The following is a 16939-nucleotide window of genomic DNA, read 5'->3' as shown; positions in this document are numbered from 1 at the left end:
CCAAGCACCAAATGCAGCCACGGATGCAGAGCCCACAGTGGACGAGGAAAAATCCAATAAAAATGAGTTAGAGACAAACACATTTGTGCATGGGATATACACATCACAATAGGTAGTGGACTTCCATGATAAAACTATTGTCGTGGCACCATCAGAGGGTTTCAAGCCTCTCAGTCTTTTCTTTGACACGCATTGCAAAGAACTTGCATTCCAGACATTGTTTTATGGCCACAAGCGTGCATACGAAACCACCAGATGCATGACTTACCAAGACATGGCGAGGTGGGAGCTTAAGCACAAAGACAGCCAATTTGCACTTTGCATTGAGAACCTTTTCTTCCAAACCATGAAAATTTTGGTTCGCCAAGTGCTATCCGCTTGTTGGGTCTAGCTACGTAAGGGGCAACTACAAGGAATGAGGCTTCAAGCGGGGGTGGCAATAGTGGACACAAACATTAAGCGCCTTCTACAATCTGATATAGGCTACAAGGATTTCAAATGTCTACGAACGTCTGTAGACTACAAGCACAAACTCAATCAAAACGTCTTTGCAATGCTGCACCAACTTGGTCCTCCTTTTTTGTGACACTATCTGTAGCAGAGAGAAGATGGGCCCCGTTAATAACATGCGTGGAGAAACTAAGCGACAAAGTAGTTTTCCTGAGGAACCAAAACCACATTGCAAGGCTCCAACAAATGATCCGACCCGGTCACCACAGCTCGATACTACGTCCACAAATTCCAAGCACTCAAGACTTTGATTCATCAAGACCAAACAATACTGGGGCTCATGAAGGACTTCTTTTTTATGATGACGGAGTTCCAAAACAGGGGAAGCCAACATGACCATGGCTTGCTATGGTTCGACAACGCCCCCTTTGGGAAAGAACAGTGATGATGACATTATCACATTCATAGACCAACACATATCGGTAGATAGCTCGAGCCTACCAAAACCACTAAGAGACATTCAAACACATTAACATAGGATGACATGTGCCAAGAAGAATCGTCGATGCAGGTTCAATTTCCCACGCCCGCCCATGAGGATCACGCAAATTCTACACCCAGTGCAAGATAGGTTAGAGTGAACAGATGCCAAGAAACATTACAAGACAATATCAAATATGCTTTTGCAAGAACACACGTCTTTGGATTCGCAAACATTTCTCGAGAAAACAGGTATGTTGGAGCAAGAGTACGTAACAGCCCTACGCTCAAGCATTCACCAACCTACAGTCTTCCTAAAAAGGGAACCCAAGGACATATACACAAACAATTTCAACAAGACATTGACAACGCTTTGGGAGGCAAGCATAAACATCCAGTTCATCCTAAATCCCCCCGGAGCAGCCTCGTACTGTACTTCATACATGGCCAAAATTGATAAGGAGACACATGAAGCTGTGAAAGCAGCAATCACAAAGAGCATTCAAACATGAGGACCGAAAAGGCTAAGAAATGTCAGGAATGCGATACTTAACACCCAACACATTAGCACACAACAAGCAGTTTGCCTTTGCCTGTCCCTACCCCTTTCTACAGCTACAAGAGAATTCGTTTACATTAACACAAGAAAGTCAGAGGAGGTCGTACATTACTATTGAAAAGGAAAGCAAACCTGCAAAGAATGGACCCAACAAGCACTAACATCTTCTTTCCAGACATCATTTTGAACTACATTAGGCGAGGGAGAAACTTGTCTAGCATTTGCCTCGCTAGCTTTACCAGCAACTACTCGATAAAGCAAGGAGTCACAAAGGCAATGAAAAACCCCAGAGTAATATGCTACAATTATAGCAAGCACAGCAAGCTAGAAGAAAACTTTTGAGAGAAGTGCCTGCTATACTTTCCATTCTTGAGTACAGAGCATTGCCTTGGCGAAACATACGAAACATGGCATGACATGTGCACTACAAACATCGTGAGAATCAGTGCCAACAAGGAAATGTTCAACAAAATGACTGCATCAACAAAAACCTCATGCAGTGCAGCAAGCGAGAGAACATCAACGACCCAACAAAGTGGTGCATCAAACAAATCGGACGGGTTTGATATCCAAAATGAAGTAAGGGAAAAATAGGTTAAAAAAGGTGGAATTCTCGTTATGCAAAGCCCAACCCATGTCCTCCCCAATGCGCAATACTACCACGTGCTCTGTCAAACAAACACGAAGCAACGAGCCATACTAGACGATATCATGCTGAAAAAATGGAACTTCCCCAAGCGAAAGATCAAATTGTTCTTAACAGGAAATGCAGGTTTCAGAAAAACATTCACTTTGATGCTCACTGTTCAAGCACTACAACCTTTACATCCACAAGGACAAAAACAACCTAGAGCTTGCAAGGCCTTGCTACTTTCCTACATAGGAAAAGGGGCAAGGGGAATCAGAGGAAACACCATCCACGTGGCACTACATCTACCACTATTGACCAATTTGTACATAACCCTGGGTGGGGACAAGCTACAACACCTATCCACACTATACAAAAATGTGGAAGTAGTGGTCATCGACGAGGTCTCGCTCATGGGACTAAACACGTTTGTGGCAACGGACATGCGAATGCGAGAAATAAAGCATAACCACGATGAGCCATTTGGCGAAGTAGACATCATTTTCTCTGGCGACCTTTGCCAGGCAAGCCCAATAAAGGATGCATGGATATTCTCACAACAATCAAGGGGGATGTCTGTGGTCGGATCTTGCTGGACAACTAAAATGCAATACTACGAGCTGCACCAGCCCATGCACCAACAAGAGGGCCCATTCCTCGAGATCCTAAATAGGATCTGTGTCGGTAAGCAGACAATCGATGACATTACATTTGTGAACAAGAGTTACGTAAGGCCTATCCGGAAAAAACACATGGTCCCCCACCTATTCTACACAAACGCAGCCAAGGACATCCACAATGAGTACATGTTCCAAACCCTACAAACAAGGCCCGAAATCTTCAAGGCTATTGACCATAAACACAAGACATGCAGCAAAAAAATAAACATCCCAATAGACCCAAAAACAACAGCTGGTCTCCACGGTGAGCTGAAACTTAAAGAAGGCATGATTGTGGAGATATGCTCGGGGAATCTAGAGAGTCAATGACGATGGGATAGTCAATCGTGTGGAGGGAACATTCAAAGGCTCGCACACACAAGGGCATTGCACAACTTTGTGGGTCCAGTTTGGGGACAAGAAAATAGGAGAGCAAACACGTGCAAGAAACAAGCACATACACACAGAGCAAACCATGGTTGATTGGACCTTCATCAAGAAAATAACAAAAGAACTCCGGATAGGGAACAACCACCTAAACACAGCAACAAAGACACAGTTCTCAGTATAGCCAGCAATAGCAGCAGCCAAAACAATCCACCGCTTGCAAGGGCTCATGATGGACTCTGTCGCATTTGACCCAACCAAAATCAGATCGAACGGGCTTGTTAACACAACACTATAATGAGTGTGTGACCTCTACAGGTTGTACCTACTGGAAAAAATTGAAACAAAACACACAAGGTAGATAAAACAGTACTCCAAGAGATCCAACACCTACAAAAAGAAAGGCTCTACACTTTTGAACGTGGAAACCTCGAGAGCACAAACAAAACATCCGACATTGTGCAAAGCCAAGCCATAGCAAGTGCAACAATACTCTACCTCCAAGAAACTCACGCAAAAGAGAGCACAAACATTAGACTGCCAGGATTCTGGCATGTCGCAACTACCCAAGGCTCTGGCTTGTTGGCCACATATGTCAAAGACAATTGCAACTGCTTGCTAACAATTCTAGACTTGCCAAAAGACAGCACAATAGCCATTGTACAAGGCACCAAAAGGGAAAACAGAAACAGTCAAAACAATCCTACAGGAAACACAAGCTAACATCCATCCAAAACAAGAAACATACATTGTGGGAGATTTTAACAGTATTGACTACAAGGTGAATAGTCAAAACAAGCAAAGCCTCCTCCAATACATGCAAGCCATCAACATGGAACAACAAATAACACTCCCCACTATGATTTATGGAAGTACTACCACGTATGGAAAAGCTTAGCCACAAACAACACTTCACACGGAACATATTTTGTGTATTGGTAAGGCCACTCTCTCATTTTCTATTCTTTGAACTAAGCACACAACTAACAACTAAACCTAATGTCCGACAAAAAAAACACAATTCCAGCCAATTAAATGGCACACGGTAGGCCAACTGAACCACGTTCATCTTGTTTGCAAAGCAGAAATTAGCAATTGTTTAATTTCAAAAGAACAAACAATTTGTCTATTGGCTAGTGGTATGTGCCATTGAATGTTAGTGGTTGGTGGTGTGTGCCATTGAATGCTAACACGCAGCTTCTTCCTCGACTGCAGCACCACCACAACAGACAACCAGACCCAGCTCAGCCAATTCTCCCCCCCCTTCTCCTCCCTCCTCTCTGATTCCCTCATCGTCCCCTCACGCCCTTTATCCTTTAGCTTTCGAGTCTTGCTAGGCTGCTGCTAGATTTGCCTCTACTTCTATCCATTTGAATCCCCGAAATGGCTGAAATCTCCTCATCTAGATTGGTAGGGCATTCTCCGACCAGTTTGTTGTCTTGGGCAACACGGGAGCAGGTAGGGCCGAGGATAGAGGAAATGGCAGAGGAGGAGGAGAGGCTGGGGAGAGGAAACGAGAGGCAGAGCGAGGGGCAAAAGGCAATGAGCTCTCCGGCAAAGTGATGGGGAAGTTTCTTGGCCATGACAATTGGCGGTCATGGGAGGGTGCGGAGCAGAGAATTCCAAGACTTGCAGACCAATCGAAGTTGAGCGAGTTTGAGACATAAAAGAAACGAGAGACAAAAAGAAATGAGAGGGAGATATAAGATCTTTTAGATGAACTTATAGTATCCAAAGGAGCTCACTAGACAAATGCAAAACTACAGCTTCAAGATGCAATTATAGAGCATATTAGAGGGAACAAATCGTGAGTAGCAAGGAATGAGAAATTACAAAGGGAGCACTAGGGAAAAAACAATGAGCAACAGGGAATGAGAAATTGTCAAGGGTTGTGATCTTCATGTAACAATCTCCTGATTTTATGGTTCTCACGATGAGAAGCTTAAAATATCATTGACCATTTCAATGCTACTTTTATGATTTTGGTTTTTATGTTTGGTATATTGCATTCAACCTGATGTGGTCACATGGGCATCACTTGCATGTAGAGAATCTTGATGCACAAGCCAAAAGGTTTGATCATGGAGTCATGGCAAAGTGTCAAGCTAGTCCAAGAAATACCCAAATAATAGCCAATGAGCTAGATTACATTGGAATAATAAAAGAATCACAAAAGTGAGTTTTCCAGTGTTCATGCTCATATTGAATTTCAAATGGTTAAAGTTGTGTGCAAGAGAAATCAACTACGAGAAAGAACACATTTTTTTCCCATTGACTCAACCAAATCATGGGATGACCTTACATTTCTTTTCTTCAGGAACACAAACTGGATACCAGAGATTGCTCCAACTTAGGTAAGCTGCTTTCAAGCCAGACTTTTTGGCTTCCTGCCTTGGGAACTAGAGGAGGTACATGCATATCAGTTTCAGATTCTATTCTCCCTCTGGTCATTGGACACGATACCATCACCCCCTCCAGGGCCCAGTGGATTTTACTTTTGATTGACGGACGTAAGGTTGGTTTCCTCAACCTCTACGCTTCGAACAACAGAGGGGACCGTGTTCTTTTTTGGAAAGAGTTGCTCTTTTGGGCTGACATTGCTGATTCATGGATTATTGGAGGTGACTTCAACATGGTTGAGGCACCATCTGATAAGCAAGGGGGCAAAGAAGGTGGTATTCATCCCTCGAGAGAGCAGCTTGGGATGCCTTCTTGTTCAGATCAGTGGCAGAGATGTTTGGTTAGATGATGCATTTCATATTTAGTCTCAGTCACTTTTGTTTTCGTGGTCGAAACCGTAGGGTGCAGATGCCTATCCATGCTCGGATTGATAGATTCTATGTGGATGACTGGGCTCTTGATAGAGGGGAGACAGTTTGCATTGCACCTGGTGTCTCCACCTCCGACCATATTTCGATAGTTTTGTCTGTTTTAGAGCCCCATCTGAGAGGACGGTCTCACAACATCAGGATCCCCGATGCCTTATACATAGATGAGACTCTCACAAAGGCAGTCTTGGAGATTTGGGCTTCTCACTTGTAGGGGGGGTGGCCGATCCCTCACATGTGGCCACAGCACTTGCCAGTATCAGCGACTTTTATCACTCTATCGCAAGTGCTCGGCGAGGTGAGATACTCAGGTGGGAGATTGGTATCCGCCGACAGTTGGCAGTCTTGCAGAGGGAGGAGTAGATATGGCCTTCATATGCTTGGATATAGGAGCGCCTTGCTGTAGAGGGCTCAATTGCAGACATTCAGAGTATGCCTTTCATGCATGGGAGTCCTTTTGGATACAGATGGGAGGGAGAGTCAATAAACATTTTTTCTCTGCACTTAGACCCAGACATAGTAGAGAGAGTGTCAGGCAGCTTGTTGACTCTGACGGCGTTTTGCAGTCTCATCTGGATACTATCATGCACTTAGCAACATATACATATATTGTAAATACGTACATTTTGGTGCTATTGTATTCTCGCTACAAGAATTGTAAAAGCAATTTTTTACTTTTTTCCTTAAAGAACTGTAAGAGCATTCCTATTGGATAGTTCAGATAGTAAAATTTCAAATTACTAATCATCCTAGGACAACGTAATTTCCCAATTGGATTGCTTGGACATCAGAGGGTCGTGTGTAATACAAGTTCTGCCAAGGAAGCAAGAGGTGTTTAAGATATGGAGGTTGAGAAAGAGATGAAAAATGTCACAGAAGATGATATGGAAGCAAGCACTCTCAATGCTTCTTCTTTACTCATGACCCAATAGTATAACCTCCCTAGGATGTTGATAGTTTTAAGCTCCTTGGATCATTTATTGTTCCTATATGTGGGGCATCTAGTCTTTGATATAGAAAACATAGAAGACATGGCACCCATGTATTATTAGACAATCAAATAGTAATGAGTTGCATGAATGGGGATGCACAAACATTTGTTATGTTATATGCATCTTGAATTAGATTGTGATCCAATCTATTTGGCTTTGGCAAATGTTGTTTTCATTGGTTCAAGATTCATTATGGTGTGCTATTTCACTTAGCTGACCCTTTAAAAATTCAATATTTTTTGCAAATATTTTTATGCCCATGTTTTGAAGCCCCTTCATTGTCAACTCACCCTACTTCAAACATACTCATTATAAAAAAAAGCCATGTTTCCAACCTTATTGCATCATCTTTGAATGCTAAACACTAATGTCCATGCTATATACTATGCAAACTCACACCATACGAACGTGAGGTAGGGTAATTTTTGCTAGCCTAAAGGAGAGTTCATTTTAACACGTGAATTATATCGAGGTTTACTTCTAGAAGTTTTTTCAATGCTTATATAATGCCCATCATTTTCATAAAATAAGCATTGCAAAAGAGTAGATGGATTCAAGTAGTGCAAATTAAGAGGGTAGTATGCTGATAGTGGCTTGATATTGGGAGGATAGACTTTTCTTTAGGCAAGGTGTCAAGCAAAAGGCATCTTTTTGGCTAGCATGTCAATTGTAGCTTGAAATTGGAAGCCGGTAAGGCAAGGTGTTTTTCAATAAGAAGCATGCTTTTGAAGAAGCGGTAAAAGCTCGGTAAAAGAGTTTTGGAAAGGCAATGAAAAAGGCTTGGACAACACGTAACATCACTCACTACATGGTAAGAACAATATCTTGTTTTTGTGAATGTATTCTTTTAAAGCAAACAATATTATTTTTATGTATTTCTAATGCCCAATTTCCTATGTATCAAAACAACATATAATCTACAATCACCTTCCTTTGTTTGTAAGAGAACTTTGTGAAGGTGATGGACAATGATGAGTGCCTGGGGTCATTTGGGTGCTTGGCTGGTATTGCTAAAGCAGAGGGGGATTCTTTGACAAGACCTCAAAACTTGGGGTTAGCCGAAGGCTATGACTTAGAGGGGACAACACAGAACCACAAGAGGAGCTTCAAAGTTCAGTTAATCTAGTTTTATGCTCACAAAAGGAAAAAGGTGTGGGACAATAAGAGGAAGTAGATGTCAAAATTTCATCAACATATGCCACCAAAACCCTCAATATTGCATTTAGTGTTACATAGTAGGACAAAGAACAATGGCTCCATGGTCGTTGGCTCCTTGGGTTTACAAACACTTAGAGACTTGCAATCATGCCATTAGAGACACCCTACAAGTGGCAGCTGGCCATGCAGGTGATGTAGCACTATTTTGTTTTTGAAAACTTCTGCAATCTTAGTTGGTTTTTCTCAATTTCAACCAGTGTGAAATACACTAAGAGAAGGTTCCGAGGGGCACAATGGAAAGTATCGATTGCAATCAGAGTGACGGTACTTGTTGGTTGCTTGGTTTCATCTGCCATGGAGAGTTTGCCAGTTGTGTATGGGATGGAGCATTCTGCCCCAACTTAAATTGAAAAAAGCGGGGTAAAATTCTACGTTGTCGTGAGAATCGCGATCGAGATTTTGAATAGTGTAGTGTAAAAAACCGACAAATGTGTACGTGTTGAGACAGGAAAAACGGGCATGACATGGGAGATGGTGAGTAAAGTGACTGGTTGGGAAAAAGGTTTTTTCTAGCACTGCCCCCCGGGGGCCTGCAATCTCCCGAGTCTAATAAGAGCTTCAATGAAACCATGGTCCATGCTGTAAAGGACAAGAACTGACTGGACTGTAGGATTCCAGGTGGCAGCGTATAGATGGTCCAGGTGGCGGATCGGCGGCAGGACGCCAGTGAGAAAGTGACGTGGAGTGCACGAGAATGAGACACATGTCTCTTCTCTCACGTTTACTCTCCCACAGACTAATCGTGGGGAAGAAAACGTTGAAGCTTTCAAGCTTTGAAGCTTGGGAGTTATGGCGATGACGATGGCAATGGCGATGGCTTCGGCTTCTCGCCCTTGTTGTTAGAGACCTCCATCTTGTCTCTCCCCCCTCCTCGGTCCTCCTCCATGGACTCCAGCTTCCCTTTCCCTTGCCAATTCCTCTCTACCATCGCTTCCAAGCGTTCCTCCCTCTTCTCCAGCGTCCGAGTTCACCTCGCCTCTGCCTCTGTCCAGATCCTCTATGCCGGCTTCCAGGTCCTCGCCAGCGCCGCCCTCTCCGACGGCGTCAGCCGATACGTTTTTCCCGTGTACAGGAACGCAATGGCAACCCTCATCGTACTCCCCTTTGCCTACTTTTGCGAAAGGTGAGAGCTGTCTCTCTCTCGCTCTTTTTTTCTCCGATTCTTCATATTGTCTTCACGTGGGTCATCTCGCTGCTCAGCCGAATCTTTTGTTTGTTTCCTGCGTTTCGCAGGGGAAAACGTCCTTCGCTGAGGATCCTTAAACTAGCTCAATTCTTTTTCTGCGGCCTGATCGGGTGAGTAGATTGCAGACGTTCATGCAATTTTTAAGGCGGGATGCTCGTTTTTAACTCCTCGAAGCGATTCTGTGCAGAGTTTGCATCAACCAGACTCTTTTCCTTGCAGGCCTCTACTACACCTCGGCAACATTTGCCGCTACCGTGCAAAATTTGACTCCTGCGTTAACGTTCGGCTTGGCTGCTGCACTTGGGTCAGTCAGTGATATTGGGGCCCTGCTATCGTGACATCGTTCATTAGGACGCTTCTTATATCTAATCTAAGATGAGGTTTATATACTATGATTGGGTCGTCTTGTGTTTTGGGTTTTGGTTTCATTTTGAAGACTCTTCTGTATCCTTCCAGCATCGAGAAGATTCGAATGAACAGAAGAGAGGGTCAAGCAAAAGCTCTGGGAATCTTCATTTGTGTGGGAGGAGCCACCGTTATTGCCTTGTATAAAGGTCCCTCAGTTGTGACGGTTCAAGGTTCAGGGTTTCTTAACGTTTTGGGTTCAGAGCATGGTCTCAAAATGGATCCATCCTCCTTTGTATCCTGGCAGTTGGGAGCTATTTGTCTTCTTGGGAACTCTGCAACCTGGGCCATATGGTTCATCTTACAGGTAATCGATGCTAAGTTTGGTTTACTGTTGTTTCTTTCAAAATTGTATGCCCACTTGCTCCATCTATGCCATGTTCCCTCGAGTCTTGCTCCTAGTTCATTTGGTTACCTCGACTGGACACGTTTACTGGATGCAGACTCCTGTTCTGAGGGATTATCCCGCCCAAATATCTGCAACAGCATTCACATACGCATTTGGAACCCTTCAACTTGTTGCTATTGCAGTCTGCATGGAGAGAAACCTTGACACCTGGGCATCAACGTTCTACTCTGATGTGCCAGCTGTGTTGTATGGGGTATGTGACGAGAGTCTAGCTCATTGACAGGGGAATTGGAGAGAAGACAACTGAGTCATGTTGTTGGCAGTATAAATCCGCTTCAGTTGCGCCTTTTGTTATCGTATTGCATTATTTTCAATACATCTGGTATCGTGCAGGGAATTGTAGCTTCTGGGTTGGCAATGACACTGCAGGGATGGTGTGCTCATCGAGGGGGGCCTGTGCTTGTTGCTGCATACCAACCACTGCAAACAGTCCTTGTAGCCATACTGTCTTCCATTTTTTTACACGAGACATTCTATTTGGGAAGGTCAGTACCTCATCTTTTTCTCAATCGCTCATCTAAGGATCCTTGGATTTCCTCCTGATGAGCAACGTCTGGGCTTCGCCGAAATGCTTTGCCTTACTGTAAGAGTTTCTAATTTGCTGGATCCCTATCTGTGCAGCGTGCTGGGGGGACTTCTTATAATAGTCGGACTTTACCTTGTTGTTTGGGGGAAATCGAGGGAAGAAAAAGTGGAGGTGATGAAAGTAGTTACTGCTAATGAGCATGTTTTGCTTGAAACTCATGATGCCATGCTGACAGAGCCTCTGCTTGACGGGGCATCTTTAGTCAGCTCCTCCAATGAGCCTTGAACTGGTGGTCTGCAAACTATGTTGCAGTCTGCCCTGTAGAGTAGACATCAAGTGGGCAGTTACTTCACGTGCTGAATTTCTCACTCAAAGGTACAGGGGATGCCCCTGCAAAAAAGAGAGGGACGAATGCTCTGCACTGTTTGACATTTGAGATTGTGACAACTGCCCACGTATTGAGGGGTGGTTGTTTGTGCACGTTAATCTCGTCAAGCAATCTCAATCTTCAAACAGCATCTGCAGCAACACCAGGTCTGTACCCATAAAGAACTCAAAACCTCTTCGTTATAGGAAGAGTTTTTCAGGCGCCAAACAGTAATCATGGCACTTTTTAAAGATGTGGGCAGCAAGCTTCGATCTCAATTAGTACAAACCAACCCTTTACAGCAGCACTAGGGGTGGGCACTCCTAGTTACAAATAGCTAGCTATATAGTACAATGTGGGTACAACCCTTACACAATGGTGTTGTATCAAGATATTTAAGTTAGATGAAAATAGAGAAAAGAACGCCCGCCCCTGTGTGGTGGCAATATGTTTCCAGGCCTGCCATCATGCAGTCCAATTGATGTTGCTATCAGAATCTTATGAGTATGAATTGCATGTATGTAAGGCTCTCAACTTATTATAGGCCAAAAGGCAACTAAGAGTACAAAAAATGCCTAAACCTTCAATATTCACCTCAAGCTAACTTCAAGATCCCAAAAGGACTTGTGTACTTCCCCTTGACACCCATTGGCTTCCACCCCCCTCAAGCATATAATTACCAGGAGACTGGGAAGCCTTAATTGCTTTCTCCAGTGAATGCAGGCCTTTTTGGCTACTTAGCAACCCCAAACAAAGCAAACATAATACCCATTCTTTTTTCAATGCTACAATAATGGACATCTTATCTCAATGTTTAACTTCCAAATTGTAAATCTCAACTTCTCATCTAGGTAGCCTTTTCAAATTTTCATGCATCTTTTTCAAAACTGCATATCTAAGTTTTAGACCGCATTCAATTTAAGCAGCATTGATCCACACAACCTTTTCAAATTTCATGCACAACATTATTGTTGGGATATGTGTGATCAAGGGCTTGCTAGGTGCATGTGTGCATCCACTAGCAGTCATATGGTTGTGTGTGTGTGTGTAGGAGAGGCACATTTAGTGCCATAAACCATGACACAGGTGTTGATGTAATGCAAAGGTCCCCACATGGGGTGGTGTCTATGATTGTGAGTTCCTATGATTTAGGAATTACCTCCATTGATGTAAGAGAGGTGCCATTGATTTAGAACACCCTCTCTCTATTTTTATAAAAGAGGGATTTCCCTCTCAAATCAATAGAACACCCATTGCAATATCTTTTGTGTTCTCACTCCTCTTGCCACAATGCACCTATTCTTCCCCACATTCCAACAATTGTATATTTGATAAGCTTTTAAATGGCATTCAATCTAAGCGGCACTGATTTATTCTTTTTAATGGCATTCAATCTAAGTGGCACTGATTTATTCTTACTGCACGATCTCTTTATTATAGTAATCCTTTCTTCCCGTGTTCACTTTATTCTCAAGAGTGATCTCTCCACAATTATGGCAACCACTACATTAGTAGGGTTTTGCAACTCAACATTTGGACTATTGTGCATAACATACCCGTGTTTTTGGCCAGCTATCCATCTCCGTGCTCTCAGCATATCCAATTGGCACATGGAAACCCAACATCATAGGCTTTGCTTGACCTAATATTATCCAACACAATAGCATCACCTCACAAACCCGGTTACCCTTTCCACTATAAGCAATCCCAATCTTTTTCCAGGCAAGAAGACCTCTAATTAGATTGAAACCTAAGCGCGTGATATTATCTTTCCAATTGCTAGTCTTACTACTTTTTGGCATATCAATGAACACCTTCATAATGTTCACCCATGGGGCTTTAGTTTGAAATCCTAACCACTCGAGGCCCTTTATTCTCCTTGGGCTTGGTTGGAACTCCCCAAGGAACCAAATGATGAAGATGCGGGACTTTCCTTCTCAATTATCAACCCATGAGATTTACAAAGGCCCTAAATGCAAGAGAGACACCGTGGAGGTGGAGAGAATGTAATGAAGCACCACCACCAAGGTGTTCCAACTCATCAACTTCCCCATCCAATGAGATGTATAATCTCAGTCAATTCAACCTGTGGTTCAAAGAGACCAATACCATCAGAGCCGCAAACTGACAGAAAATCCCACCTCTCTTTATCCATGCTCACGGATATTACCTAGCCATTGATTTTTCCGACTTCTAAAGCCAAACTGCATAGTTCTTACAAGGCTACAAACTGAGCTGAAAGCATAACAAAACTTATCTAGAACAGCGTGCAAATTATCAACCTTGTCCTTTAACGATAGCAAAGGCCTTGCCAAAGGAGGGCTCAGTGGATCCCTTTATAGAGAAATCTTTACCAAAATCCCGTGTGATCCAGAACATCCAATCATAAAATCAAGCCCTACCATCAATGAAGGTTTCCTCTACAATGCAGCATAATCCATCGCTAGGTCCACATAAAAAATGTTCTCAAATATGTCTTGCCCTGCCGCGAACCTGTGCTCTTCAATTCCTACTAGTTTTCACAACCGCTCTTTCATTCTTATTGATAAAAGTTTTAGCTAACCCTCATAAGAATTGTCTCAAAACATTCAGATCGGCCTCTAATACCCAACCTTCAATCGGCTGCTTTCTGGGGGAAAAGTTCGACTAGTCAGGCATTAACAGCCTCTCGCAACAGATCTGTGCTGCAAGCTTCATTCAGCATGGTTGTAAGGCATGCTTCTGCTGAAATGCAGAAGAGAAGAGATGCGTAGGTCCCAGCCTCCCTTGCTCAATTGTGCCACCAGATTGGCAATACTCTTAGAACCCTGACGCCTTACCAAGTTTTTTCAAGACAACAACCAATTAAGTACATCGTTTGTGCGATCGACAACGCCTTGTAAGAAGAAATTTACAGATGGTTGAAGACGGATGTTTGACATTCCCAAAGGGTCCTCGCATTTAATGGAAAATCTATTCCCGAATTCTTCAAATTTTTTTTTCCCACAAACCCATGACCTCAAGAGATCACTCATTTTCTGTCGACCACATGCCACTTGGCATAAAATTTCCCATTTCCTACAAAATGTCATCAGGCCTTAAGAAGCATTAACTCTTGGTAGAATTCCAACTCTCAGCTTCCTTCAACAATTTATATATTTTGAAAGCTTTCACAGGTCCTTAAGCTTGGGACAATGAAGGAGTATTCACAAGACCTATCTTGAATGCAAGACCATGTTGGACACCTTAAGATGAATATCTCTCATTTTGAGATCTCTCTAGTACCATGGGACAACAAATACATCATGTCTCACGTCAATGGCTGTGAGTTATCATATCCAAAAAGGGTCTAAAAGAACTCTACTCATAGCCTTGGTGTCTAGTCTCTAAATGAAATTTATTCATTATCGTCACAATTGAATTCAATAATTCAACAAAACTTACTAGAAATGAATGCTCTATTGATTTGCTCAACATTTTGCACAATACATACAAGTTTAATTGTTTTAACTTCGTCATGATGCTATTTCATCTAGCTGTACCAAAGTGGTAGAGATGCATCTTGTACCAAGTGGTAGAGATACATCAATCAAGTGCTAGCCAATTGTTGCCAAGGTTTTATTTAAGTGTTAGCAGTTATGGCTAGCATGTTAACATTGTTAGCATCATTAGCAAGCATGCAATTGGAGATTTCATTAGGACGTAGTGAAGCTTTTACATTCCATTATATGAAAATATCTCAGACATACCTAGATTGAAGCAATCTTTTGAAGTTGAGGATCCCAAAGAAAATTATGTGTATAACAACCATATTTAGTTGTAAAAAACATGACCTCTTCATTGCTATTCACATTTGTAGAACATGGAGGTATAAGTAGGTCTCTATCACTTTACAAGGAAGTGATAGCATAACAAGAGAGGAGCTTACAAAGTTAGTATTTACGTTGGTGAGGATGGTAAAAGTTAAGGGGTGAACACATTTATGAAAGTGTAGGTCAATGGGAGAATCTTTCCCCATATGGAGTTATAAATAATAGCTCTGTTACCATTTTTAGGGAAATTTTTTGAAATTTAAAGCTCTAAAAATTAGCCCATGTGTATTTTTGGGCAAATTGATTAAATTTGAAGCTCTAAAAGATAGCCCAGACCACTGGGAGAAGCCTTTAAATTCACCCTTGGTCTAAAATTGATCGAATTTGATGCTCTAAAAGGTAGCTAGACCACTTGGAGAAGCCTTTAAATTCACCCTTAGGCTAAAATTTGCCCCTAATTTTTCCCATGTTGGTGATAGATGGAAAATCTACAAAGTAGGAATCCCAATAATAGAGAGAAAAAGTAATGGGAGTGTCAAAGAAATCCTAGTGCCTATTGGAATAAGGTATTTAGACACTATTAAGGAAGATTTAGAGATTTCACGCCGTTGGCATCTTGAGGTCACTCACCTTTAGTTGAAGTTCACAAAAATATATCACATCATCATTGTCTTAAGTTAGTACAAAATTTTGGAAAAGGTCTAAACAAAGTAGCAACCAGTAAGGACAAAGAAAATTCCATAGTTTTGGTACAATAAGCCTTGTTGATATGATAGGATCTACATTCAAAGGATGGTTCCGTCCGTGGTTAAATCAATGCTACTTCAAGGAATAGTTGAATTGTTCGTAGATAGTACTACTCCAAGGAATGTGAGCTTTCTCTTGGCAATGTTGACATGTAGACTACACATTTACTTTCGTCTAAAAAGTTTTGACTAGTTTAGATTCAGTTCAATATAAGCATCGTCCTATGAGTTAAATTGATGGACTTAGTGAAATGAGACCACAATTATGGTGCTAATAGCATGAAATAGTTCTATCCTTACATTGTTTAGATAGCTTTGTATGAATAGCCAATTTGAATTTTGCAACACTCCTAATATTTTTGTGTTCATAATGTAAGGTGGGAAAATGAGCGCTAATGACAAAACATCTCAAAACCATGGTATATATTTTTTTTTCACATTTGGATGGACTATAACTTTCTAACACCCTCCTGTTTGATGTTTTGTCAATTCCTCATAGAGTTTTATTGCTCACTCCCTTGGTCCTTTTCCTCCTTTGGTAACTTGACACTTACAATTTTTTTAGCAAGACATTTCAAGAGTCTTCCTTTATGTAATTAATCAATTTCTTGTACGTTGATGCCATTGGTGGAGATATGATTGTTTGCAAGCATGTCCATGTTAATCAAAATTACCATTTTTCAAATCCACAAGGATAGGATGTCCCCTTTCCAAACTTTGTAACTCTAGTTTGGATCTCAAGCTTTGTTGTCTTTATGCCAACATGGACTTAGGTAGTACAGAATGTGTGTGTAGAGTAGCGGCAAAGCTCCGCTTGTACTTACATAAGGCTAGGAATAAACTCTCTTAGGAATCCTCAATATGCAAGTTCTACTTGCAACAACTCCTACATGCAAGTCCTACATGTGATTCCTACATGCAAGTTCTACTTGAAACTCCTACATGCATGTTCTACATGCAAGTCCTAGATGCAATTCCTACATGCAAGTTCTACTTGCACCTCCTTCATGCAAGTCCTACATGCAATTTCTACATGCAACATGAAACTCCTACATGCAACTTGCAACTCCTACATGCAAGTTCTAGATGTAGAGAGAGAATGTCTTACAATTCCTACATGCCGAGAGAGAAGCTCTCCAACTTGTACAAATACCCCATAATGGAATGAAGCCCAAACTCTTTGGGGCATTGTGTTGAGTTCTACTTTGGTATTCCAAGCAATTGTCACCAAGTGTCCATGCTTCCTTGCACTCCACGTCTAACATGTCGTAACCTTGTAACTCCTCCTCTCATGTCCTCTAACCTTGC

General features: G+C 42.1%; 1 protein-coding gene across 2 annotated transcripts; it reads left to right on the top strand.

Moving 5' to 3' along the window:
* Window positions 1-8958: 8958 nt before the first annotated feature.
* Window positions 8959-11982, top strand: LOC147895017 (protein WALLS ARE THIN 1-like). Of its 2 annotated transcripts, XM_087383748.1 has the most exons (7): window positions 8959-9324; window positions 9435-9497; window positions 9575-9691; window positions 9844-10099; window positions 10236-10394; window positions 10535-10686; window positions 10823-11981. In XM_087383748.1, the coding sequence occupies exons 1-7, from the start codon at window positions 9086-9088 to the stop codon at window positions 11010-11012; spliced, it is 1176 nt and encodes a 391-aa protein (XP_087239874.1). In that variant the 5' UTR covers window positions 8959-9085; the 3' UTR covers window positions 11013-11981. The 2 variants fall into 2 exon arrangements, with proteins under 2 accessions (XP_087239874.1, XP_087239875.1); XM_087383749.1 differs by lacking the exon at window positions 9435-9497 and having other exon boundaries at window positions 10823-11982.
* The last annotated feature ends 4957 nt before the right edge of the window (window positions 11983-16939 follow it).

The sequence above is a fragment of the Dipteris shenzhenensis genome, chromosome 13 (assembly GCF_047967505.1).
Source record: "Dipteris shenzhenensis isolate YYH24624 ecotype China chromosome 13, Dip_SZ_1.0, whole genome shotgun sequence".
NCBI classification, from domain to species: domain Eukaryota; kingdom Viridiplantae; phylum Streptophyta; class Polypodiopsida; order Gleicheniales; family Dipteridaceae; genus Dipteris; species Dipteris shenzhenensis.
This window is presented reverse-complemented; position numbering and strand designations above follow the sequence as displayed.

Excerpts from the sequence above, each read along its gene's own strand:
- LOC147895017 (XM_087383748.1), top strand. The coding sequence starts at position 9,086 with ATGGACTCCAGCTTCCCTTTCCCTTGCCAATTCCTCTCTACCATCGCT. Across the intron at positions 10,100-10,235 it reads CCATATGGTTCATCTTACAG|ACTCCTGTTCTGAGGGATTA; the intron begins GTAATCGATGCT and ends TACTGGATGCAG. Across the intron at positions 10,395-10,534 it reads TGCCAGCTGTGTTGTATGGG|GGAATTGTAGCTTCTGGGTT; the intron begins GTATGTGACGAG and ends GGTATCGTGCAG.